General features: G+C 36.1%; 1 protein-coding gene across 1 annotated transcript; it reads right to left on the reverse strand.

Moving 5' to 3' along the window:
- Nucleotides 1-556: 556 nt before the first annotated feature.
- On the reverse strand, nucleotides 557-27,581 carry LOC121299131 (AN1-type zinc finger protein 5-like). The gene is made up of 6 exons (XM_041226700.1): nucleotides 27,403-27,581; nucleotides 16,568-16,730; nucleotides 15,246-15,354; nucleotides 14,760-14,863; nucleotides 6,543-6,671; nucleotides 557-2,216 (listed from the first exon to the last, which is right to left on the reverse strand). Exons 2-6 carry the CDS (start codon nucleotides 16,710-16,712, stop codon nucleotides 2,068-2,070), a joined length of 636 nt encoding a protein of 211 aa, XP_041082634.1. The 5' UTR covers nucleotides 16,713-16,730; nucleotides 27,403-27,581; the 3' UTR covers nucleotides 557-2,067.

A 27,581-nucleotide genomic window follows, 5' to 3' on the forward strand; every position in this document is an offset into this window, starting at 1 on the left:
CTTTTTACAAATTTTAATAACTAAAGAAAATAAAAACGGAATACCTACAATTTTAATGCAAAACCTCACATCCCTATAGGAGAAACAAATGAATGCCAGGCAGCCAAATAAGACATGAAACATTTCTTTTTTTATCTATTATATATCATATATATATTATATCGTATCCTTAGATAAATGTTCTTATACACAATGGTGTGACGATTAAATTTGATATATCCATATGTACATATGTCCCCAGTTTAGGTTCTAAAAGTATAACGTTGGTCAATCCAAAACATGTTCGGGGTAGGTTGTAGTTTTCACCTGACACTTTTTGATTTTTTTTGTGATTTATTATTAAATATAAAACTAATATAATATATATATATCTATATAATATTATATATATATATATATATATATATATAGATATATATATATATATATATATATATATATATTATCTAAACCCAAAAAGACAAAAAATTTTTTTCTAGAGGATTACAACGACTGCGAAACATTTGTAAAATATCTTTACATTTTTCAAAAAGTGCAATTAACCAAGGCTTTTAAAAAAAAAAAAAAAAAAGATAAACATTATCCTGTCATTAACATAACATCATCATCATGCGTTTTCAATTCAATTTTTTTCAAGACTATATTTTCACCCGTTACTTTATTTCTTCCTGCCTCAATGCTCATCAACCCTGTCAAAACACTAAAAGGTTCCTTTGCTTTGTTACAAGCAATAGGATCCTACCAAAACCTCAGACACCCCTTATGTGCAGCACATGGAAAAATATATGGGAATAGGGAGTTCATATTACTGGGAATACAGGAAAATAACCTTTTCGTGTTGAGCCTAATGAACTTCATCCTGGTTAAAGAACCAAGCTCACAACAATATGAATCCAATTAAAGTTACGCTAATGAGGCGAGAACACATTTTGTTTTAAAAACCTTGGTTATTAATCCCAATGGACACCCCAGAGTAAGGGAGATGGTTGTGAAATCAAAAGAAAATGTTCTTTAGCTACTGTCATTGTACCCCCTGTATACAAATAAACAGGTGTGTATGCGTGAGAGACAGATGTCTCACATACATATATAACATTTATGCGTGTATAATAGGTATCAGCACGACCTCTACACATCATACAAAATTTAAAAACTAAAATAATTTTGAAGAGAAGTGAAAATATTGAACACCCATTATTGAAGTATATTGCCATTTCTTAATGTCAGATATTGTGCATTGTTATATAGTATGGGTTGCATAGCTACACCCAATAATACCCAACTTCTATACCCTAGTAAAAGGGCATTGTTCCAGGCATCAAATATGCATCACAAAATTAACAACCTTAGTAATTACAGGCATGTTTTTGAAATATCAATAAGCATTATTTCAGGTATCGCTACAAATTGACCAGTGACAAAACATGACACAACATAAATCAAGGTATGTTTAACTACTTGTTCAGCTGCAGTCAGACAATTAAGAAAGCAGCAGAGTGATATAAAGATGTTGCTTGGTTGAATATGTTATGTTAATAAAGAAAAGGCCAAATACATCAAAGATGGATCATCTGTGTTTAGATTTGCCTTGCCTTTGTCTACGACTGTAAAACAATGAACAGAATAGGTATTGTACATCTCCGGTCTGCCTCTAACTCTAGCAGTAATAAAGTTTGCATGTAGACATCTATTCAAACAAACAAAAACATCATTTTCATAGCTTTGCTTTGCAAAAAGAAGCAAAACAATGAATATGAACATGAATATGATGAATATCCCATTCCATTTTTGGCACAAAGATGAATGCGGGTTTCAAAAGGAGATCTCCCAAGAGTTTGAGGAAAACAAATTGTAGAACAGTACTTCAGCTCTCCTGAAATATCAGGTCCTGCAGTTGTTTTTGTTTTGTTTTTTCAAACCAGAAGGAAAAACAAAAGCATACACCAAAGTCAAAAAAAAAAAGATTGTTCATGCATCTGCTCTCTATTTGATTTTTAAGATCATAATAATAATAATAATAATAAAAAAGTCCTTTATCCACTGTTCAGCCTAATAAGGTTTTATGCCTTATATTCTCTGGATCTTGTCAGCTACAACAACCGGATTTTCTTTCCTGATCTTTTCAGCAGCTTCTGCTTTGTAATCATATGGACAGTTGTGCTGGTCAGAGTAGCGGTGAAGTCCACAGAACAAATTTCCACAGCGACAACCGAAACCTAACACAAAAGAAAGGAAAAAAGGGAGTGAACGCTTTGTAAATGTCTTTTCAGGTTTTGTTTTTTTTATTCATTTATTTATATATTTGCTGTATTCTTGCAAAGATATTTTATACAGCCTGTTCCTGAGGGCAAATTTTTATAAATTTGCATAATCTCATATTGCTTCTAGGGGTACTTCAAACACAAACATTAAAAAAATCTGTACATAATTTATATATTACACACACACACACACACACACACATATATACAGTACCAGTCAAAAATTTGAGTACACCTGCTTGAAACCAGGTTTTTCATGATTATCTATGCTTTTAACTATATAAACTTGTCTATAAACACTTAATATTTCATTATATGATACGTATACTTATATAAGCTGATAATCATAAGTGAATTGCATTCAAAAACTTTATTTTTAAATGAAAATGTGGTCAATTTCAATGAAATGGTCACCCAAAGCAAGGGGATTTCAGTCTGAAGCCCAAGTCAGTTAAAAGTCTGAAATGTGTATAACACAGTGTTAGAACACTGGCCTAAGTATAAAAGTGTCTTTGTTGGATGTTCTCTGAGTTAACTAGCACATTACTTAATTAAACCTTTTGTCACCAATTATTGTTAACAAGTGAGGGTCCATGATTACTATAAATATAGGTAGTAAAGGCACAAGTTTGTCATTCCTGAATGTAAGGGAGCAGAAAATGGCAAAATACGCTCAGTTAAGCAAAGAAAAAAGACAGTTTGTAATTCCTTTAAGAAATGAAGGTCAATCTTTAAGACAAATCGCAAGAACTTTGCAAGTGTCTGTAACTGCTGTGGAAAACACCATCAGAACGATTTGAAGAAACTGGCACTCGGGCCCGAACATGGTCAGGCAGGCCAATGGTAACCTCAGAATCAGATAACGAGTTCATTCGAGTCACAAGTCTGCGAAACCGGCGATTAACTGCCCCTGAAATACAAGCTCAGCTAAATGCTACTAGAAGTACAGATGTTTCAACATCAACTGTTCAGAGGACATTGCGTGAAGCTGGCCTAACTGGAAGAATTCCTGCAAAGAAACCATTGCTAAGAGTGCAGAATAAGAGGAAGAGACTTGCCTGGGCCAAAAAACACAGAAACTGGACGTTTGAGGAGTGGAAGTCGGTCTTATGAACAGATGAGTCAAAATTTGAAATATTTGGGTCCAAACGCCGAGTATTTGTAAGACGCATAGAGGGTGAGCGCATGAGTTCTGCATGTGTGGTTCCCACTGTCAAGCATGGTGGAGGCAGTGTCATGGTCTGGGGTTGCTTTGCTGGTGACAGAGTTGGTGATCTTTACCAAAAGTCCAGGGCAAGCTCAGCCAGCATGGCTATCATAGCATACTTCAGAGGCATGCCATTCCATCAGGATAACAGTTAGTTGGGCAGTACAATCTTCAGAAAGATAATGACCCGAAACACACTTCAAAGACATGTTGGGCGATTTCCTTCTGAAACTTGTTTTCTCCCATACCCTAGCCCTCCCATCAGCGTGACACAGCAGGAATTGGGATTCATCAGACCTTGCAATGTTTTTATACAAGGGAAACTGCTGAGCATGAACAACCAGCAGCATTGCAGTTCTTGACACACTCAAACTGGTGTGCCTGGCACCTACTACCATACCCCGTTCAGAGGCACTTAAATCTTTTGTCTTGCCTATTTACCCTCTGAAAGGCACACATACACAATCCATGTCTCAACTGTCAAGGCTTAAAAATCCTTCCTTAACCTGTCTCCCCTTCATCTACACTGATTGAAGTGGATTTAATAGGTTACATCAATAAGGGATCATAGCTTTCACCTAGATTCACATTGTCAGTCTATTTCATGGAAAGAGCAGGTGTTCCTAATGTTTTGTACCCTCAATGTATGTATGTATGTATGTATGTATTTATGTATATTATACACATACTACTGTGAAAAAGTTTTAGGCAGTAAGCTTCCTTGGCCGACCACTGCGTCTACGGTCCTCAACGTTGCCAGTTTCTTTGTGCTTCTTCAAAAGAGCTTGGACAGCACATCCGGAAACCCGTCTGCCTTGAAATTTCTGCCTGGGAGAGACCTTGCTGATGCAGTATAACTACCTTGTGTCTTGATGCTGTGATCAGTCTTGCCATGGTGTATGACTTTTGACAGTAAACTGTCTTCAGCAACCTCACCTTGTTAGCTGAGTTTGGTTATTCCTCACCCAGTTTTATTCCTCCTACACAGCTGTTTCTGATTCAGTTAATGATTGTGTTTCAACCTACATATTGAATTGATGATCATTAGCACCTGTTTGGTATAATTGTTTAATCATACACCTGACTATATGTCTACAAAATCCCTGACTTTGTGCAAGTGTACCTAGAAGAAATGATGCTGTTTTGAAGGCAAGGGGTGGTCACACCAAATATGGATTTGATGTAGATTTTTCTTCTGTTCACTACCTTTGCATTTAGTTAATTGATAAATATAATCTATTAACATGTCTATTTTTGAAAGCATTCTTACTTTACAGCATTTTTTCACACCTGCCTAAAACTTTTGCATAGTACTGTGTGTGTGTGTGTGGTTTGTGTGTGTTTAATGTGTCGTAAACATTGCAATTAAATATATGCTTGCTATATATATATATATATATTTATATATATAATTTAAATGTAGGACTGAGTAAAATTCCAATTGAATAAAAAACAAAACAACTAAACTCTTTATATGAAGAAAACTTTGGCCAGCTTTCGGATAGCGCTTAAACCAGGCTTACACTGCATGATTTTTGCAAAATCGGGAGACGCAGCGCCATGCACACTTACCGATTGAACTACAATTTCTCACTCTAGATCGGGGATTGTAAGCTACAAACACACTACACGAGATATCTTGTCGTGGACTGCGCCTATTTGTGTTACAGAATCGTAGACATCATTTGGGAGAATCGTGGACTCAAGCAAGGAGGAGATCGCTGTTATCTGTGCATTGTTTTGCACAGAAAAAAAAGAAAATGTGGAGAATTGGCTTAATAGACGTGACCAGTACGGACTGATGCAACTCGAGTCAAGGTGCATCCAAAGTAGTAAAATCTAACCTGTTCAAAAAGCGCAACACTCGCTCGTAGTACAAAATATTTATTAGATTATAAGATTGGCGTGGGAGACTGGCCGTCAAGCGATCTTCATCAGAATACCAAATTCTAATGAATAATTTGAAGACTTTTAAACTAATAAATATTTTGTACTACGAGCGAGTGTTGTGCTTTTGAAGAGACGAGAATACAACTTTAATAGTAGGCTACTATAAGTTTGTTATAGGTTTAAATATGCAACAACGTAACCTACATTCTCTCTATTTCTCACACAGACGCACACCCCTCCTTGTATTTTGAATAAATTACCAATACAAGCATACAGTAGGGGTTTGAAAGGGATATCGAATACGAGTGACTGTAGAAATTGATTGCCAAGAGAGCACACGCTACCACACACAGTATCTGCTTTGGCGTTAACAAGTTATAACAATTATTTACTTACCAAGTACCTTCAGTAAGCAATCATGATAGGAAATGTCACTTATGTCAGAGGGGCACAACCTTTCTCTTTGTCGCTATTGTTGCTAGCTTGTCCTATTGGCTGCTGGCAGCATTCGTCAAGAAATCGTCCCGTAGCCCCTCACACACTTCACAAATTGCTTTGTCAGGGACTAAAGTTTTCTGACATGAAACAACCTCAACAACAACAACATAACTTTTGATGTCTGCACTCTGTGAAAAGGCAAGTCTGTGGCAAATGCACTGGTACAGTTGAAAAGTGTGTTTTCTGCATAGATTGTACTTAGAAAGCTGTAATAGAACTCTGAACAGACAGAGGGAGCCTTTGAACTCTGTTTCACTCAAAGCACTTTCACATGCATAAGTTATATTTTGGTTTTATGCTATTTTTATAACTAATTATTTATGTTTTATAATTTTATATGTGCATAAAGCGTTCTACACCCGTTTACACAGAACTTTACTGTGTAAAGTTTATTTAATACAGTTTTTTATGTTTATGTATATGTGTGTTTTGTTGATCATTAATGAACATTTCTGTACTGTGGACACGGAGTGATTGAAAACTAGACATTTTGTGTTTGAATTGAAAATGATGGTCTCTGAGTCGAATGGGTCAAAAAGCTCAAGTATATTTTCCTCTAGAGGAATTATCACTTTTTGATGTCACTACTGTGGTATTATCACTTTTCTCCCCCCCCAAATGGCTCAGGATGCAAATACAGCCTTCATCCATGGATGGATGGATATATATATAATCTCCCATCTCACCTGTTAGGCCAACCTTCTTTCGACACATGAAACACCTGTTCTTCCTTGTTTTGGGCAGTTCTGGGGCTTTTGTTTCATCACTTCCTGGAGCACTGGGGTGGGAAGCTGATGCTGTAGGCTGAGTTAAAACTGTGAATGAAAGGGTTATATGAATGAACAAGGTTGAACAAGGTTATAATCTTTACAGCGGCTCAATTTTGTAGGTCCCCCACAAATTACAAAACAATCTTTGCAAATCCTTACTATACTGTATTCAGATGTGAACTTGATGGGGCTTGACTGGTAGCTTTATTATCTCCTTATAACAATATCCTCATCATAAACACGTATTTAACTTAATCCATTGTGTACTTTTAGCAAAGAATATAGAATAGAATATTCTCATCCATCATATTACTGTCTGCAGACTTCTGCATTTAGTTTTCAGATGCTTGATGCAACAGCGCTGATCAAACGATGATTAACACCTCTGCTAAACTTAGACAGGAGACATAAACAGCAAGGTAACCAAGAACAAATCCAAAGGTTAAAAGGCAGGTTCACACTTCTATCCATGTTTTCATTACAATCTCATCCTGTTCCAAATCACTCGTACAAATTCATCATATGTTAGGAAATCAGACACCATTTGTTGTAAGTAACAGAATCTTTCAAAATTTCTAATTCAGATTGCGTGCAGCTCCATATAAAAGCTATAACAGCCCACTTATTGAAACTGGGCACCCCATGCCATCTAGAACGACTGCCTTTAAACGGAATGACGCTGCAAATGGAATTCCCTTTCAAGCTGTCCAGTCTGCCATAAATTAGAATCCTGAACTGATAAATAAAACCGTAACATTACATCCAGCTTGGCGAGTAAATATTAATTCAGAAGGCTGCCAGCATTGGACTACAGGTATAGAATTAGAATATAAATATACGCCTTTTATATACTGTTCCAGTAAAAACAAAAAAAAATAATCTGGAGCTGCCACAAAACTGTGTATCTATTTGCGCTATCAAATCACACATCCTCTTTAAAACATGAAAACAGGTATCAATTGCACAGATGGTAAAATCAACATGTTACTGAAGTCCAATTACAGTAAAATTTGTTGTATGATGTATAAATGAACCTATAAAAACCAACACAGCTTGGTTTTGTTTAGTTATTTTTCTATAACGGTTAAGAGAGAAATCACTTAGAATTTTTAGATAATACACAAATGAAATGCCCGGTAGGGCAGTATGTTCATACACACACACACTGTGTGAAATAGCCGAATGAATAGTTCTTATTCTAATGTTTTTCATCGGATACAAAAATCAGATGTTCGCATTCGCTAGAAATAGCAATAATACCTCGCACTTATTTACCACTGCACCAGAAGTTGCGTGTCAAAAAAACAGCACCATGTAATGTGAGATAATATATTAATAAAAAGAAGAAGAAAACACAACACCACACATACAACACAGGATCAACACAGCAGCTCTTTAACTATGTTTTAAATAGAGGCTCACATAGTGATCTCTATAGAAAGCCTTCTGTATCAAAAATGCGTTGTACTGCTTTAGAGCGAGTCAGAACCTCATGGGACTGAAAAAAGGAAATACGACATTCCGAAATGCTCGCTTAAACATTGCCCAACTTGCTGAAAATGACATGTAGTGAATGTAGTGAATGTAGCCAATTATATGAATTCAGACATTAGAATATCAAAACTTCATCGTCAATTGTCACACAACACGTCATCTATACACCAAATCTGCTGAAAGCTCTCTAAATTTCAGGTCAGCCCTCTTTATACTGCTAGGTAAGGACCATGGGCAAAAAGAAAGGGTGGTGTTACATTGAGGGTCCAAAACAAAAAAAAAAAAAAAAAACACTACACACAACCTTCTATGTTTGCAATAAATTCAAATGTTTTATTTTTTTAGTTATACAATTAGTTACTTTTGAGGAACAGTTCATAGTTTAAAAAAAAATAATAATAAAAAATAAGACACTCATTTAGTGTCAAATCACCCAAACAACAATTCCATAAAAACAAAAAGTGTGTGTGTTTTTTTTTTTTTTTACTGTACTGGTCATTTGAACTTTAGTGTTTGTGGCACTGCAAGCCTGCTGAATACTATCCCCCATTGAACGATGCCATCCATTTATTTCACAAAGCAATTTAAGCTCAGCATTCTTTTTTAAACATTAAAAAAAAAAGAAAAAAGAAATTGAATATGTACAGGCAAACACTTTAAAGTAAAAAAAGAACTATTCAGCTGTTTACAAAACAGCTGCTTCAGTTTAAGTAAGCCTTCATTTGTGCAACACTTGCACGTAAACAAACAAACAAACATCTTACCATACTCTTAAAAGTTACTGTGGTTTAGAAAAGTCACTTATTTTAGAATGCGTCAAGCCTTTTTCAGGTTAAACACATTGGCCCGTTCCATCAAGGTAAGCCATTTGTTTTTATCCATTACAATGTCTCCAATTGTCCGTCGATTAACAGTATATGCCTCACTTAGGTGAGAAAACATTTGCGATGTCTTGTTGACTTGCTTTCTTATTTTCAGATACATACATACACATTCTTTTACTCTGGCTTTAAATACAGGGTCGACTCGCCATTGATGACATTGGTATGAATGTTCACTTAACAACAAATTAGGAAAGCGAGTCAAAGGTTAACGGCATAGCTTTTTTTAATTGGCCAGGTTTACTTTGCTGGCACGACAATGAGGTAAGCTACAATACTTAACAGATAAAATTAGCAGTATATTGGTGACATTTGTTCAGAGAGAATAGCTGGCGGTATGCAAGGGTGGTGTTATAAAGGGAGGCAGTATAACACGGGACAACTGTATTTGTAGTTTTATAATAACTAAAATCCAGCTTCATTCTGCTTAATTCTGCTTTTTTACTTTTTTAAAAATAGCCCATTTGACTTGTCCAAAAATACAATTAACAAGTTTAATTTTAAAATTGTAATTTTTGCAAAATAATTAACCAAAAATAAAAGTTGACGTCACTGAACTGGAAACCCAATCCAACAATAATATTTCTCAGCACATTGAACATGGGTTTTAATCTTTTACAAAAAAGAAAACAATGAAAAACAGTCTCTTTGAGAGCAAAAAGGGCAACTATCTTTAACTTCAGGGTTAATAATAAACACAAAAGAATAAACAGCAGGAATAGTGTGTAAACTTCTCCACAACAGATCACCTGATCTTTTTGGTACTGGTGGCTTGTACAAGGAACCCCAGGCAGGCTGTATATCTCCTTCCACTCCTAACCTCACTCTCCACGGAGTATCAAGTAATGACTCAAACTGTTTCTGATGTTGTGTTTTTACACCGATTCTATAGAGCTTCTTACCATCTACTGTAGCCAGGGAAAGAGCTTTCAGATCTTTAAACAGTCAACAGCTTCCCTGGCACTCAGTCCAGACTGAGTTCAGGGGAAATATCTAAATCGGGAAAATCAGGGTCAGGCTGAGGCACAGTCTTATTTCCTCCAAATAGCTTTATATTTTCCACAGGCATTACATTGCACACTTCATTAATGAAACGTTCAGCCAAGCGAACCCAGCAGATCCCTAGCTCTCAAAACAAGGACTCCAACCTCTTCCATGTGAAGCTGTGATAATCCAGCAGCTGTCTCAGTTTTACTATTCCTACCCTCACTAAAAGCTCTATAAAACTGTTGGATTCCCCCAATTTTGTTTTTAACCCTTTGCGGTCCTATGTCAGACCAGGACTGACATTACAATTTTCCCTTTCCAGTCCAATATCATCAAAAAGACATCAAGCACAGGTCTCCAGTCGTTTTTTCTCCAGAAAAAGCTAAGAAAACCTTTCAATGGCCGAGTGAGACAGATAGGAGCCAAAAGAAGCAGAAAAAAAAAGTGCGGGTCTAAGCAATACACAGTCCCTTCTCCACAGACACAAACAAAGGAGATAGCTACTTCAGCTCTCCAAAAAAAATCAGACATTTGCCAAGCTTTTTGAGATGTTATAGTAATAAAATAATGACTTGGATCACAGTATGGAGGAGTTTGGTGATAAAACGAGTGATCAGGAGATGATTTATCAGTACGCACGACTATGAAGACGCCTATGTGATAAATACAGCAAACAAGGAGTGGGGTGGGGCTGGAGATGCAGTACTGTCCTGTTGAAATGCAGTGCCTTTTAAACCTGTTTTACTTTTAACAAAATTCGTTTTAAAACAGAGTGTAAAATAAACAGTGTGTGTGAAAATATATTGGACCTGACTCGCCAGACAGGTGCTGAATAAATGGACCGCAAACGGTTAAAACCAGGATTTGCTACAAGAGGCTTTTCTAACAGCCAGCATAAGGTTACATTCCCAGGATCCTTTTTTACTGTCAGTAGCTTCCACGCTTTAAATAAACTGCCATAATATTCTGCCAGCTGTTTCAGATCCAATTTATTAACTGACAGAAAGAACTAAGTTTTATCTAACCCCATCCCACCCACCTGGCGAAGGAACAAAGAAGCAAACTGCATCCAAGAATGTCTCTCAGGGAAATACAGCAACCTCTGCAGGGTTTCAAGCTAGAATGCAGCAATTCTGCTAGAAATGTCTATAAGGCCATGTCCCCCTTGGCAAATACACCACACTCTCTCACCCAGTGCACTCCATTCCAAAAGGAATCCAAAAAAGTGCTGACTGAATTTGCCTAACCAGCTTTCCAGGGGGTCTAAACCATTAAAACAATGCCATAAACTAGAGGTCACCAAGTTATTGATTATCAACATTCTTCCTCTACAGGAGAGTTTCAGGATGAGGCACCTCCATCTCAGGGGGCTGGCCTTCCCCTTCTCCAGCATTCTCTCTTGTCTGTATGTATGTATATGTGTATGTATGTATGTATGTATGTATATATATATATATATATATATATATATATATATATATATATATATATATATATATATATATATATATATATATATAATATATATATGTTTCCACCTTTAGAATAGACCCTTATCTAAATCCGTTCACATATATATATAAAAAAAAAAAAAAAAAAAAAAAGACAGCAATATAAAAAAAAAAAAAAAAAAAAAGAGAAGAGAGAATGCTGGAGAAGAGGCAGGCCATCGATTTAACATCTCATCTGCAGGATGGATAACAAGGAAGTTAAGTGGCTTGCTCAGGGTCACAGTGAGTCAGTCAGTGACAGAGGTAGGATTTGAACCAGTGACTTTCTGGTTACAAATCCTGGACTTTAACCACTGGACCACACTGCTTCCTGGATAAATCTGGAAGCTCACTGGAAACCTGAGGGATGGACAGACCAGTCAAGACCATTCCAGATAATTGGCACCCTAGCCTTATGCCTGTCTTTTCAGGGAAAGGGGTATACAAATCATCATTATTTTTCAACAGACTAAAAACAATAGGAGTAATTTAATCTTTTCTATAAAACCGGACCCAAAATCAAACACTTCCAAAGCTCTCCGGAGGTAACCATGGTCAACCCTATCGAAAGCTTTTTCTTGATCAAACGACCCTAAACCTGCCCTAAAACCAAATAATTTGGAGGCTGTTAGAATGTTTCGAATAAATAATACAAAAATAAAAAAACAGATCTGTTAGATACACAATAAGTTTCATCTGAATGCACCACCTTCCCTATTACAGTCCTTAAACAATTTGCCAGGGCTTTAGAAAAGATTTTATAATGCACACCAAGAATTGATACAGATTACCTTTCTTAGGAAGAAGAGTAAGAACAGCACTTCAGCAACTCCAAGGTAACACTCCTTGTACACACTATCTCTAAAAACCTCCCACAAATCCTCTTGCAGCAGAGGCCAGAAAGATTTATACAGTTCCATGGGGAGACCATAGAGTCCAGGTACCTTACCATTACTCAGTCCGCAGGAAGCACTGTGCCCCAGTTTCCTCCACAATATCCACTGAAAACAATTCTTTACAAAAATCCACAGCCACCTCCTAATCTCCACAGGCTCCCTCAACTCTTGCCCATCCTCTGTCTTCAGGTAATTAATCATTTTACTCTGGGCACTTCTTTTCTAGCCCACCCAAAAATGTGGTTGATGCATCTATTTCCACCAGATTCTTATTGCGGGACCTAATTAATGACCCTTGCACTTTTGTTCCCAACAGATCCGTCAACTGTCATCTGGTCAGGAATCCAGAGCTTACTGAAGCTCTAGAATATCTGCCTACAAATCCCCCATTGCCTTGTTTAAATTCTTAGTGACATTTTTATTAAGCTATTGACAAAAAGAACAGATCTGTACTTTCACAACCTCCCACCATAACCTCAAAGAAGAAAAATCTTCTTCACCCTCCATCTCTCCCAAAACAAAATAAAACATTTTTTAAGATGTCCATCATTGGCTAAACGATTATTAAAATGCCTGTATGCACTATGAATTTTCAAATTTGGAAGCATTACACAGCATGAAACTAAATGATGACTTGATAAGCCAGTAGAAATAATAACAAGATTTATAAAGATTTAAGTTATGTTTAAAAGTATAAAAACTGCCCAAATCGGGCCAGGGAAACATCATTACCTCATGTTTTGACCATTAGAATTTCTCCATACATCTATCAGTTCTGAATGTTTTAAAATTCTCAAAAACTCCTCTAGCAGATTGTGGATGAGGCTCAATGTGATTTCTGTTTAAACCATTATGTACTGTACAATTAAAATCACCACCTAAAATAAGAACTTCTTCTGGTCCACAGTTTGCTAAAATACTTTCTAAATGCTGGAGAAACAAGACTCGCTCCCTACCATTAGTTGGTGCATAAACATTTATAAAACGTGCCCTCAATACAAGCCAGAACTTTCAACAGCCGCCCTTTCACTGTTTCATCAATAATAACTGAGCTGGGATTGAAATTTTCAAAAACAGAATAGCCACCCCACTTAGATTTGTTCCATTACTAAAAGATATATTCCCCCTCCGATCTTTAACCCAATCAAACTGATTTGCAGAGTCAAAAATGCATTTCTTGTAAAAAAATAAAAAATAAAAGTCACTTTTTTGCTTAATATATTCTAATAGTGCAGTTTTCTTAATATTTGTACAACCATTAATGTTAAGACTCCCCGTATATATCCGAGTCACTGCAGAGATGGAAAGAAAGAACACCGATACGAAAGGAAGAAACAAAAAAAAGACTCAAAACTTTACTAAACATTTTAACTACAGGCTGTCCTCACACTTACGACACAATTGGTTCATGAAAGTTGCGTTTTAAGTCGAAGCGTAGTAAGTCGAAGCATATTTTAACCATAGTTTGGGGTTGTGTTCCTGACTCTGGCCAGATAACTTATTTTTACAAAAACGACCTGTTATATTGTACTTATGCAAATATTTAATTGAAATCTTTACACTTAGCCCGGTGGGTACACACACATTCCTTAGGCATCTATATGTCTTGTTTGAAAGTACAGACTAGGGCTTTCCAATGATGTATTCAGTGTGTGTATGCAGTTTTCCTAGGCGGAACTACGATTGTCTGAAGTTAAGCCCCTCATCATGTGACAGAGTTCACAGTTTAGGTTTCATTTTGAGTCCACTGCTCTTATCAGACAGTGTTAAGGGAAAATAAATTCTAGTGTGTTTACACACGGAGGTAATATAGCTTATACTACGCTTCACTGAGCACGCGCCGTACATTTCAGCGCATGTGAGGGTACATGCGGAAGTCATGTTTTTTGGCTCAGAAAAGATGCTCGAGAACAGATATTTGGGCGCATACAGATTATTATGCAATGACCAAATACATTTGGAACAGCAAGGTGGGATAGTTTGTTTTAGTTTTCATGTAGTGCTGAAGTTCCCTTTAATTAACCATCTATTATTAGGGGTAACACTGAGATAACCACAGACTAAACATTTGCCTACTTTCATTTCTTATAAGTTTCCCCCAGAAAATATTATAAAACAAAAAACAGTCAGGGCGCTTTATTTATCAAAAAAAAAAAAAGTCTAAATAAAAAGGTAATTGAGTAATGTTAAAGCACATGCAAAGATGTCCCAGGATCTTCAAAGAATTACGAAATACTGTTTAAAACACATGCATTTGCTCCTTACTGCTTATTAAAGGTTCATAAAAATGCTCTCTGTTCATATTGTATCTGGTAGAGCCAGAAACAATGTCAAATGGCTTTAAAACCTTATATGACAGTGATTTTAAATTCAAACAAACCATACCTGGTTCGGCTGCCTCAGCTTTTGGTGTAGTGACTTTTTCCTCCCTGGAAATGCTCATTTCTGTCATTTGCTGCGTTACAGGCAAGGAAGATGCTGGCATACCTCTGTCAAGTACAGAACAGTTCAGCAGTTACTTCAATGCAGCATCTTTCAGATGACATTTCTCTATATTTACACCCACTAGTAAACACCAGAGGTTATTCAAATTGTTGTATCCCTAGTCAAAGTTAAAAAATGCTTTCATAAACACGTACACACACATTACCTGTAGGAAACTGTTCTTTACAAAATTCTTAGGCGTAAACAATTAAGTCGACAGATGTACTTTAAGAAATCTTTATTTTGTAGCAGAGCAATTATTGAGCATTTATTAAAAATGATCTTTGAGTACTGACACTAGTCTTGGTGAAATGTTGTCTTTACATCCCGCCACCTTTGGATATAAACTCTCCTGATGAAAATGTTAAGATAATCTTCTGGACTCACCTTGCTGTATCAGCCATGCTGGAAGCGGCTTCCGAGTTACTTAAACTAGCTTCTATTCTCTGTATAGCGGAAGCTTCTGAGGTAGGACTATTGGAAACACTGCTAGAACCTGCAGCAAAGAAAATTTACCTTTAATAGAAAAATACAAATAAAACTTGTGTTGAACATTATTCTATAAGCAATCGTACTGCAATTGCTTTAATGTCATGGCAAGGTTTAAAACATCTGTCGAGTCCTGTTTTAGTTCTGATATTCAGCTTATTTTTAATGTCTAATTTCAACCTTATCAACACATTTTCCTGAAATACTTTAATTAAACCAGAAGTTTCACTGTCCTGTAGTAGAACAGGTGAACTGGTATAACCCCATAAACTCACTTTACTATAACAACATATGGGGGGGACTACACAAAAAAAAAAAAAAAAAAAAAAAAAAAAAAAAAAAAAAAAAAAAAAAAAAACAACCAACACCATTAGCTGTAATAAAAAAAAAAAAAAAAAAAAAAACTTGTTACACATTGAGAAAACATTTACATAATAATATATTTTATTTTAGGTTATAACAAGCCTCCTCCTCCCAAGCCAAACCACACAAAAACAGAATGGCTATTTAAGCTGTAGTAAGACTTCAACCACTTACTTGTCAAAGCAAACATAGATGTAACACATCAACTGTAGTTATTACCCAAAAAGCCAACATTCTAGTTTAAACCATACAACCCTGCTGGTTTATTAGTGGGCCCCCTTCATCATATCTTCTGTTACAAAACGTGCAGGACAAGCAAAATTGCACAGGCAGATCAGTATTTAAAAGTATTTTGAAACTGTGCTATAATTGAGCAAATGTACAAAGTAATCTTTCTGCAGAACAACATGGTAAACCTCACTTAAAACAGTTTGGGGTCACTTGATGCTAGACATAAAGCTGAATTAGTGTAATGATACTGTACCCATTAGAAAGGGGTGTGTTCGGTGAAAGGCAGAATTATTAAAAGGGGTTTTGTACTGAAACACTTCACAGAAAGGGCAGTCTTACTTTTTTCACCCTGTAGCAGTACAGTAGATGGCATTATGAGAGACACAACTAGCTTGATCGTGGGTCTACTGATTTTCATTTTTTGTTTGTGCAAAAAGTGTTGACATTATAGCCAACAACGTCCCACAAATAAATACTTCAACAGTATGAAAAAAAAAAGTATAAATCTAAGAACAAATGAAAATAATTGTAATTTAGTGCAATACATCTTCACCTACTGTAGTGAAGCGAAACCTACTTGCAATAGCAACAGTACAGAAATGTGTGGATGCTGTAGTTAATCTTACCCATTGGACTCATTCTGCCACTGCTTTGCTGCCTCTGCAGATGCTCCTTGTAGCATACCGAGCACATCCCACTCGTCCTAGGATTCCCATAAAAGCCACAGCCCATAGCGCACAACACTGGGCTCTGGTTCGTCTCCTGGGCCATATCTGTATGCTGTAGATGCTATGAAAACAAACAGAAAAGACCGTTAGAAGCTAGAGCATACCCTGAATCAAATGACTTTGCAAAACAGAGTCAATAGTTTAATTTAGTGATTTAGAAAATGTTTTAAAGCCAACGCTGCAAGTAACTTTGCACACTATGAAAATGACTAGGCCTATCTGACAATATTAAATTCTTACTAGGAAAGTGGACCAATATATTGTTTCTTTGTGTCCTTTGTGTAAAAATAACTCAGAAGTAAAAACAGATATATTGCACTGAAAAAAACAAAAACACACACACACAAAAAAAAGTCTTTGAAACAAAACATCTTTCGTCATTAAATATTGAAATGTGATCTAGCAAAACGCTGCATCATCTGCTATTTTCTGTCCTTGATGTTTATTTTGGACAGTCAAAATAATCCCTACAATTTCCTGTAACGCTTACTTTTATTTTTGCATGTGTCTGTGTATGACAATGCAAGCAATCGTGTGTGTGTGTGTGTGTGTTAATGTAAGTAGTAAATGATTCTCAAGTTTTCAAAAGCACCAGCAATGAGAATAGTGTTTGCTTATTCCGTCAATTTAAAAATCAAATACAGTCCTACTGTGTTATAATGCGGTTCTCGGGGGTCCATAATTAGGAGGCTGCGTTATTTGTGTTTCGCCTTTAACCACTATTGGTTTCTGTTCCCGAAATGATTTACAACGTCCACAAACCAAATCAATATTGTAGCATACCGTGGAAAATGAAGGAAGGAGACACACACAATTTGCAGGTTTATTGGGATGATTATAACCTGGGCCACACCAAAATAAAGAGCCTTGCACTCTCACAGCAGCACATTCACACATCGCATTCTCTACTTGCTTTCATGTCCCCGCCTCCCCGGACGTCACCCACCAATCCTGGCTGAGGCAAGCTTACCACTTCCCTGCTAACACACACAACAAACAAACAAACAAACAAACAAACAAAAGGGTCCGTAGACCAGTCCTGCAACAGTATAAATCCCAGGTTGTTAAGAGTATAACAGAAACTGCTATTCCACCAGTTTCAAGTTTACACCAGTCTTATTTAAATTATGTGTGTATATATATATATATATATATATATATATATATATATATATATATATATATATATATATATATATATATAAACTGAACTGTAAATAAATAACACAGAATCCAAGGATGTTTATAGACACCTGCATTGTTTCGTACTTGTTTTGTAACATTAATGGACAGTTTGTTTTTACTTCTAGAAAATAAAATAAAATAAACAAAAAAACAGACAGAACAGGTACTAGTACTATATGCCCCAGTTTCAACTTCAATGCATTTAAAATGATGGTAATGTTGTAAAAAACAACAATAAAACAAACATCTGTGTTGTTGGTTCAATTTTCTATTACAATGTATCTGTGCATAATTCACAATAACATCATCAGGATCACTTAAAGCATCTGGAACATTCATGAAATTGCATTGAGGGAAATGGAAGCAACAACCTTACCGAGGTTTTGTTTACTCTAAATCAAAACCTTACCATCGCCTTCTTTGTCAATCAAAGCAGTGTAGGTCTGCTCCCCATACCCATATAAATTCTTTGAAACTAAAATCTTTGTAGGATGGAGTAAAGATTGTACTCTGCAGCCTCTGCAGAAAGCACATGGATGCAGATTTCTGATAGAACATGTAACCATGTGAAGTTTGCAAAAATGCACTTCATTACAGAAATCATACCTCTCTCTATCCTAGCTATATCTAGAAGACCACATAAGATCAAATCATTTTTTGTAATCAGGTTTCATATAACAAACATATCCGAAATAAATATAAACACATTTTTAAAACATGTAAAAAAAACACTTTATGCACCAAATGTTGCTTCTTTATTTATCTGGCAGATCTCCCCCCACCAGTAAAAACTTTGAGCTTTCGTAATTTAAATTGCCTATATATTTTATAAATGAACAACATATTATAAGAAATAATGTTACTCTAAGCTAAACTACCACTTTAAATTGGAGGATTGGCGTTTTTGTCTAAGCCAGAATCTAAAGCGCACACCTCACTGTGGGCACAGCGTGGCAACGACGTGGCACCGGCACAGCTGATCTGTCACAGCAAAGCTGTGCATGAATCATTTTTGAAGGCTTGCGATTTGTTAGATACAGATCAAAACTTGGAGTATTACTGAAGTAAGAGGATGTATAGGACTTCAGAAAATAAAAAATATCGGTGCTGCATTATTTACTTATTTTTAAATACATTTTGTTAAAGCCACAATAAAACATTATAGCCGGGTGCACTTAACGGAAAAATAAATTTGCCTTACCTTAAATATATAAACATGACAAAGCATTTGAATAATGTGCTGTCTTTTGTTGACTATATCTGGTTGCGCTATAGTGTTCTGCTACCCGCCTTACAGAATTCCTGGGGAGAACCCTGCAACTGCCTTAAGTTAATTTCTAGCCCTGTTAAAGGCTATTAAATGTATTTTAAAAAATTAAATTGTAGGTGTAATATAAGTAGGGCTTCCAATTTTCGGTTTTAACCGATAAAACACCCGATACAAAAAAAATGAAAATCAGTGGACAGTCAACACCGGAAAAAAAAAAAATGTGGAAATGGTTTTAAATTCACGTTGACTTTACCCTTTTCCCCCCCATTAAAAAATAAAACCTAGTACAAAAATAATAAAATACATTTCCCAGTGCTGCTGGGCAATGTTCCGCTTTCGTGACTTCTATCTATCATTGATTCGTTCCGAGTACTTTAAACCCGCCCCAACTGCTGAGTGACCACATTCCTATTGGAGATTTCGCCTGCCAGATTTAAAACAAGATTACAAATCAGGAATGAAGGCTTGTTAGCAGGATTTAAAGCTCTAATACAGTTAGAGGATTTAAAACAGAACTGTGGCTAAATGTACAAAAAAGCACCGAAAACCTTGTGCCGAATGTAATCTAGGTGAACTTTACAATTAAAATATCTTATGAGATTGCTATTATATTTTGAGAAATGATTAAGATCTGTTGCGATTTGTAGTGGCTAGAGCTCTGTAAACATAAAACCTCCCAAACGTACTGAAATATTTCAAGACAGGTGTGTAGTGAACAAAAAAGTATATTTTTATAGATAGATAGAGACAGATAGATATAGATGTTGGATAAGTTTACATCGATTTCAAAATGGTTGTATTCACAATAGGCACACACTGTCCTGTTCCGCCCATTTTATTTCAGGACATTGAAAGATGTTTGTAACTGAATTCTAACGAATACTGTAATATTGTTTCTGGTAACAAATGACTGGATACTACATTTCCCTTTTCAATTAACATAATGCCATAATAAATGGGTAGTGGTACAGACAGTTGTTCAACCAAACACATCGCTGTACATAACTCTGAATAGACCGTTTTCGATGATGTCAGAAATCACCTAGCAACCGTTCTTAACAGAGACGGTGGCCCTGTTGGTGGGCTTGTGTGAATTTCACCGATACACATCAGTGAACAACGTCGGAAACGGCAGCATTGTCTCACTATTTTAGGAAATTTGCTGGATCATCCAAGAAAAGACATAATAAAATGATACATACAATTGGTAATCAAAACCTGTACGCTATTTCTGAGCAAAGATGGAACCAGGACATGCAATTATTGCCAAGCGTTTGTTTTCCAGACATAATAAATTATATGATTAGTACACCTAGCCCATACACCCTCGAAGATTTGAGATGCTACAAAGAACTGGAATTATATAACCAGTTCATCTGTGGATGGGTTAGAGGGGTGAAGACGATCATAAACAACCTTTGTGTCATCAAACCTTTTACCAGTTATTTATTTATTTTTTTGATTATCTTATTGGCGATACCATGTTACTTTTACAAACAAATTAAAGACCCAAACACTATAATAAAACAAGTATCAAGTTTACAAATGTTTATTTTCCCTTTTGACCTTTTTTATTTTAAATATAAGAATTCTCTTTTCTAATCCTTTGCGATAACACTGCATTCTGCGTGTTACAAAATCAAACATAATTATTAATATATTGAAGTATTAATGAAATACATATATTACTATATTGATGTATTTAATCATAGGTTTAAAAAATACATAAATATATCAATTTATATTCTAATATTACTGTAACTTATATTATATTTTTGGAACAGGACATTTCAAATAACTACTATTAAATACTATTCAGTAATGTAAAAGTACAATACCTAAAATGAAATGTCGTGAACACACTCTTGATGACAAGTGGCTACACTCCAACTCTGCCCTTGATATTTGCTAGCCACTTGCCTAATCTTCGATGCGTTATTATTTTTTTTCTCCCAGCAATTGTATAACCCTCAGCAACCTATAAAACGAAACACTATCTTGTCCTTGCCTTGTGCAACAGCCAATAACTACACAAATGTTTTCATAATAGCAAACTAAACTATCTTATAAGATCTGAAACCACTTTAAATGAATCAGAGATACAGCTTGCCTGCCCACCAGGTCGAAACACGCAATAAGGATCACGTGACTTGAAACGTCATTCGAAAACTCTCTATTATCCCCTGTTGATTTCAGGTAGCTGCTCATATAGGGTCAATTGCAACGAACTGAAAGCAGCACACTAACTGGGGATGATCCTGTGGTTAGCACGCAGCTCCGTACTAAACTAGTACGCAAGTTAAATACCAACAGGTGGTTCATTCCAGTCGATAGCAAAGTTGAGGAGAAATGCACAGGCCACAATAATGCTGCTGGCTCTTACTGCACTGGTACACAGACCAAATGAGACAATAAAAACATTGTTTTAAGATTCCAAAGGCCCTTTCTTTGTGGGTTCCTGCTTTTTTATGACTCCTGTTATACCGCAGCTCCATTTGTCTGTATCCGCTGACAGCTTGCGCGGTAGTGCCCAGGCTGTTTTAAAGGGATTTCCTAAATGTCACCCGCGGTGACATTGCTTTCTTCATGGATTACATTATTAACTCAAACACTTGAATAAACTGCCTAATGCAAACAGAAAGCAAATAAGCAAGCACCGGCAAATTCTCCAATTATCAAAAGACGTGTTTCTCAGTATTTATAATTAGCGTTGACTACAAAGCACAGTTTGGAAACGTAGGTGAAGTCAGATCAACTAATCTTACAATTTACAAGGCTTAATCAGTTCTTCACTATTTTATTAGGCACCCGACTGTCCAAAACGTTTTAAAAAGGGAGAGATTATTATGAACTCCTACTAAACAGCCTGGGCCCCATTGTACAAGCTGCAACTGTCTGTATCATGTATAAAGCTAATGTTGTAATCGAAAACAGAATTCAAAATTAAACCAACTTTGCTAGTTTATTTCACAGCATTGCACTTGGCTGAATATTTTAGAGGCAGTCCGTGTGCCCTGATATGGAGTATTTTACCATGCATAAATATCTTAAAAAAAAAAATTATTACGTGCACACTTTTTTTCATAATTGACAAAGTTTTACGTTGTATACGTTTCTGTAAATACTTGAAAATGAAAACACATGTTACAATATACAAAACAAAACATAAGGAGTATCAAAGCAATGTTCAAGAAAATTGAAAATTGTCTCTAAATCTTGGATTCCTCAAAATAGCCATCCTTTGCCTTAATAACAGCCTCACAAACACGAGGCATTCGGTTAACAAGTTTCAGCAGGAAATCACCCGACATGTCTTCCCAGCTCTTCTGCAGCAATTCCCAGAGATGTAGGGCACTTGTGGGTAGCTTTGCTTTGACTCTTCTGTCCAGTTCGTCCGATACAAATTCTATGGGATTTAGGTCTGGAGACTGGGCAGGCCAGGTCATTAGATTAAGTTGTCCTTCTCTTTCCTTCTTCGCTAGATAGTTCTTGCACAACTTTGAGGTGTGTTTCGGGTCATTATCTTGCTGAAGAATGAAGGACTGCCCAACTAGCCATAATCCTGATGGAATGGCATGCCTCTGAAATATGCTATGATAGCCATGCTGGTTGAGCTTGCCATGGACTTGGTAAAGATCACCAACTCTGTCACCATCAAAGCAAAACCCAAACCATGACACTGCCTCCTCCATGCTTGACAGTGGGAACCACACATGCAGAACTCATGCGCTCACCCTCTCTGCGTCTTACAAATACTCGGCGGTTGGACCCATATATTTCAAATTTTGACTCATCAGTCTATAAGACCGACTTCCACACCTCAAACGTCCAGTTTCTGTGTTTTTTGGCCCAGGCAAGTCTCTTCCTCTTATTCTGCACTCTTAACAATGGTTTCTTTGCAGGAATTCTTCCAGTTAGGCCAGCTTTACGCAATCTCCTCTGAACAGCTGATGTTGAATCATCCGTACTTCTGTAGCATTTAGCTGAGCTTGTATTTCAGGGGCAGTTAATTGCCGGTTTCGCAGACTTGTGACTCGAATGAACTTGTTCTCTGATTCTAAGGTCACCCTTGGCCTGCCTGACCTTGTTCGGTCCTCATGAGTGCCAGTTTCTTCAAATCGTTTGATGGTCTTGGCCACAGCAGTTACAGACACTTGCAAAGTTCTTGCGATTTGTCTTAAAGATTGACCTTCATTTCTTAAAGGAATTACAAACTGTCTTTTTTCTTTGCTTAACTGAGCGTATTTTGCCATTTTCTGCTCCCTTACATTCAGGAATGACAAACTTGTGCCTATGCTACCTATCTTTACAGTAATCATGGACCCTCACCTGTTAAAAATAATTGGTGACAACAGGTTAATTGGGTAACATGTTAGTTAACTCAGAGAACATCTAACAAAGACACTTTTATACCTAGGCCAGTGTCCTAACACGGTGTTATACACATTTCAGACTTTTAACTGACTTGGGCTTCGGAATCCCCTTGCTTTGGGTGACCATTTCATTGAAATTGAAAAGATTTACATTTCCATTTAAAAATTACATTTTTGAATGCAATTCACTTATGATTATAAGCTTACATAAGTACACGTATCATATAATAAAATATTAAGTGTTTATAGACAAGTTTATACAGTTTAAACCTGGTTTCAAGCAGGTGTAGTCAAACTTTTGACTGGTACTGTATGTTAGACAAATTAATATTTATGTATAAATGTTGGCCTATTTGTAACATTGTAAAAATGATTATTAGCTAAAATATCGTAAAATACATACATTACTGGTACAAATATTTCAAATGTTCTGATTCAGAGCCATCACACCTTGCGCCGTATCAAAGGATAAAGCGGTTCTGATAATGAATGAATGATTCAGAGCCCCCTTCAGTTCCTGTTTGGTAACAACAACAACGATTGATCCTTAGTACCATACTAAAGCTGGGGATCAGCTAGTCCCCAACTTTGTTCAGCTTCTTTTTTCATTGCAATTGGTATTAATTAGTACGCAGCTGGGGATGATCCCGAGATAGTACCGTACTAGCTAGTACACAACTCCGTACTAACTCTGCAAGTTCGTTGCAACTGTCCCAAAGAGACAGACAACTCACTCTGTTGCCAGGGTTGCCAAATATTTTTACAAAAACCTGCCCACTCTGATGTTGTTCTCCATTGTAAAAAACAGTAACTACAATATTTGCAATTGTAACTTTGTTTGTGTTTTATGTGTTTAATTACCAGGTATCCTAGGAATCCATTTTCTTCTAAATAATGTGGAAAACCACAGATTGTCTGCTGTTGAGAGAATTTTTTGTTTTACACTTGCAAAAAACACGCAAGGCTTTTTTTTTGGTTGTTTGATAACCAAATTAATACACCTATCATATATAATAAATAAATAAATCTATCGTATATAATCAATACACCTATCATATAATCATGAATACAGGCAATTTAGTTTTAACGCTTTAAATTTAGTAAGGACACTTGTCTAATAAAACTGCTTCTGAGGTACAGAGGTTAAGGTTGAAATGTAGCTGCAGTTTACTTCAGCCCTGTGCGTTTTTACTACTCAACAAGCTGCTTAAAGATGCTGAATACGATATTATTATTATTATTATTATTATTATTATTATTATTATTATATTATTATTATTAATAATAATAATAATAATAATAATAATAATAATAAATCCCTAAATATAGACCAGGTCAGTGAGTTAATTATATAGGTAGGTGACACTGTAACTCGAGCTCTATGTTACTGATTTAATAATAATAATTATTATTATATTTATTATTATTATTATTATTATTATTATTATTATTATTATTATTACACAGGCGTATTTGTAATGTTTAAAGTAAAATAATACGTTTGTTTATATTATTGATTGATGGCACTCGGGTGAGCTTGTAACTTCCTTCGAGTTTGAAAGTGTAACAAATACTTCCTGCAAAAGCTAACTGTTATTCAATAGTACTGTGTGTATCTTATAATGTGACGCGGAGGGGCACTCACTTGTAGCCTTTTATTTTAATTGCTGAATGGATATTGATGCGTGTTACTGTTACCATGTTTAGCAACAGTGATGTTAACACTAGGGGTTGTGTATTATATAGCTTTGTATTTTTGGTTTAAAATATGGTTAATAGTTTAAAACTATAAAAAAAAAAGATATCGAAATGTAATGCCCCAAAACTAGCCCAAAAATTAGGCACCCGCCCAAGGCCATTTTTTCATGCACAAAACAAAAACTACAAGCGCAATTGAGTGTGAACCCGCCTAATCTGTCAACACTGCACTGTTGCTAGCCCCCTCAAGATTGTCCGGTGTCCCTGGAAAGCCTAGCCTCCATCACGTGTGTGCCTGCTGTTTGAAATGTCTTTCTTCAGCTCAGTCACATGGGCGCGAGCTTTAGTTCCGCCTGTCACAAGGCTGCAATGTGACGTGTTGATCTGGAGGCGCAGATACATAAAACCCAATCAACAGGAGCTTCTGAAAACATCATCTATTTTTACCTCAGAGGCTGCATGCCTGGCAGACAGTTCCTACACAGAACCGCAGCCTTGAAGTGCAGTGCGGTATTTCTCTCTGCCTCCACCCCCGACGTTTACCGAAAAGGGTAGAATAATCTGCACTGCAGCTTCTTTACATTGTAGTGGGAGTTACATATTAATCATTTAGCAGTGCACACCGTCGTGGAAATGTCAACACCACAGAACCCCGTCTTTGGTGAGAAACGAAAAGCAAAAAAAAAAAAAAAAAAAAAAAAAAGCAGAACAGAACAGAATTGCGACTGGCAATTCCCCCACAAGCTAAATCTCAACATGTATTGCTCACATCTCAAATTTTCTCAGACAGAAAACCCATTAAATACAGTAGTTTCTGTGGACATCTTAAATGTCACGGAACATTGTATGGTGTTTATGAATAGTGTGCAATTTACTGAGCCTGACTTAAACTCCCACAACAGGTAAATTCGTTGTAAAAGCTATCATTTGCCACATTTACCCTTTCAAAGACATTGAAAACGAACTACTAAATCTGCGTCAAGGACTGGAACAAAGTTAATTTTACTTGACCAGCGTCACAAGTCAGTACTGCATTGCTATAAATTGTCAACTGGTGTTTGTAAATAACCACCAGACATTAATTTGAATACAACTAAGCCTGACGCCAATCAACTCTAAATCCAAACTACTTGCGTCATACGTGGAACTTACTTGCTTTGCTGTCTGACCCTAATTCTTTATCCCTTCAAAACCCAGATAACCGGTCATCACGATCCAACTGTTAAACTAGTCTTTGGCATACAGTAATAAAAATTAACCTAACTAATTGATTTATTGAGATATGTATTTATTATTTTAATAAAAAGGCGGCCCTAGAATTAATAAAAAAAAAAAAAAAAAAAAAAAACTGGCATCAAGCCAAAACGTGTTTATATGTCTTTTGCTGATCTGGCATAACCTGAAGAGAGTCAGTAACTTTACCAAAGAAAACGAATGTAGACACACGTTTAAAATAATTAATGGCTAGCTAACGTAACATCACAGAAGAGTAAAAAAAAGTACAATATTACTTTCTATCGATTTGTAAGCTGTATGTTAGAAAACTGACAGGCCGCACAATGTATCAGAGCCCTTCAAAAAAAAAAATCACTGAGTCATGGATGGTAAGCAACGATAACAGTTTAATTTACGCCAAAAACACAATCATTCGATTAAATACACATCTTTAAATACCAATATACCCTCTAAATGCAACTGTAGCCATAACACTTGCTATAAAGTGTTATTACTTAATCACAATTTTATTTCATGTCAGCTCTCCGTGCTTTGTCCCTATTTTCTTTGTTTCCTATCTCTTCCTGTTTTGACCCAGTACACACGGTCTGGGCAATCTAGTTTTTTTCTTGAGAGAATCTCTTATCACGTTTCCCAAAACTCATAAAACAGGTTACTAAGAATTCCGGATTGTCATTAGATGTTTTTTAAAAAATCTATTATTTTACTGGTGTAATTTTCCCAAGCTATTATAGCGACTATTGCTAAGGGAACACATCTGCCTTCTTTGTTTAAACATAACAGAACACTATACCCATGTGCAGTTAGATTTTTCAAAACGATAGCCTATTTGAGGTCTTAACCTTTTTTCTGTTTCACTTTTTGTTTTACCTTTCTCGGCTTGTTCATGTTCAGATACCATGACAACGTGACTTGATTACGTTTTGTTAACTCGGGATACAAAAAGTAGATTTATTTACCCTTCAGCTTACCTGTTCAAGTGATTTCAGGGTAGCCTGTATCCTGGTTTCCCTTTGGAGGTATGTGGTGGTTGACTATCTTCCTTTTATTTGTAAGCAATCTTTTTCAGTGCTTCGTGGTGCCCCTCACAACGGTCTCCAGTACTACTGGATCCTATAATTCAGCGTCTGTCTGGTCTCTTTCTGTTTGT

The sequence above is a fragment of the Polyodon spathula genome, chromosome 2 (genome assembly GCF_017654505.1).
Source record: "Polyodon spathula isolate WHYD16114869_AA chromosome 2, ASM1765450v1, whole genome shotgun sequence".
Classification (NCBI taxonomy): Eukaryota; Metazoa; Chordata; class Actinopteri; order Acipenseriformes; family Polyodontidae; genus Polyodon; species Polyodon spathula.

Excerpts from the sequence above, each read along its gene's own strand:
- LOC121299131 (XM_041226700.1), bottom strand. The coding sequence starts at position 16,712 with ATGGCCCAGGAGACGAACCAGAGCCCAGTGTTGTGCGCTATGGGCTGT. Across the intron at positions 15,355-16,567 it reads TGGCAGAATGAGTCCAATGG|GTTCTAGCAGTGTTTCCAAT; the intron begins GTAAGATTAACT and ends TCTTTGCTGCAG. Across the intron at positions 14,864-15,245 it reads AGCATGGCTGATACAGCAAG|AGGTATGCCAGCATCTTCCT; the intron begins GTGAGTCCAGAA and ends TGTACTTGACAG.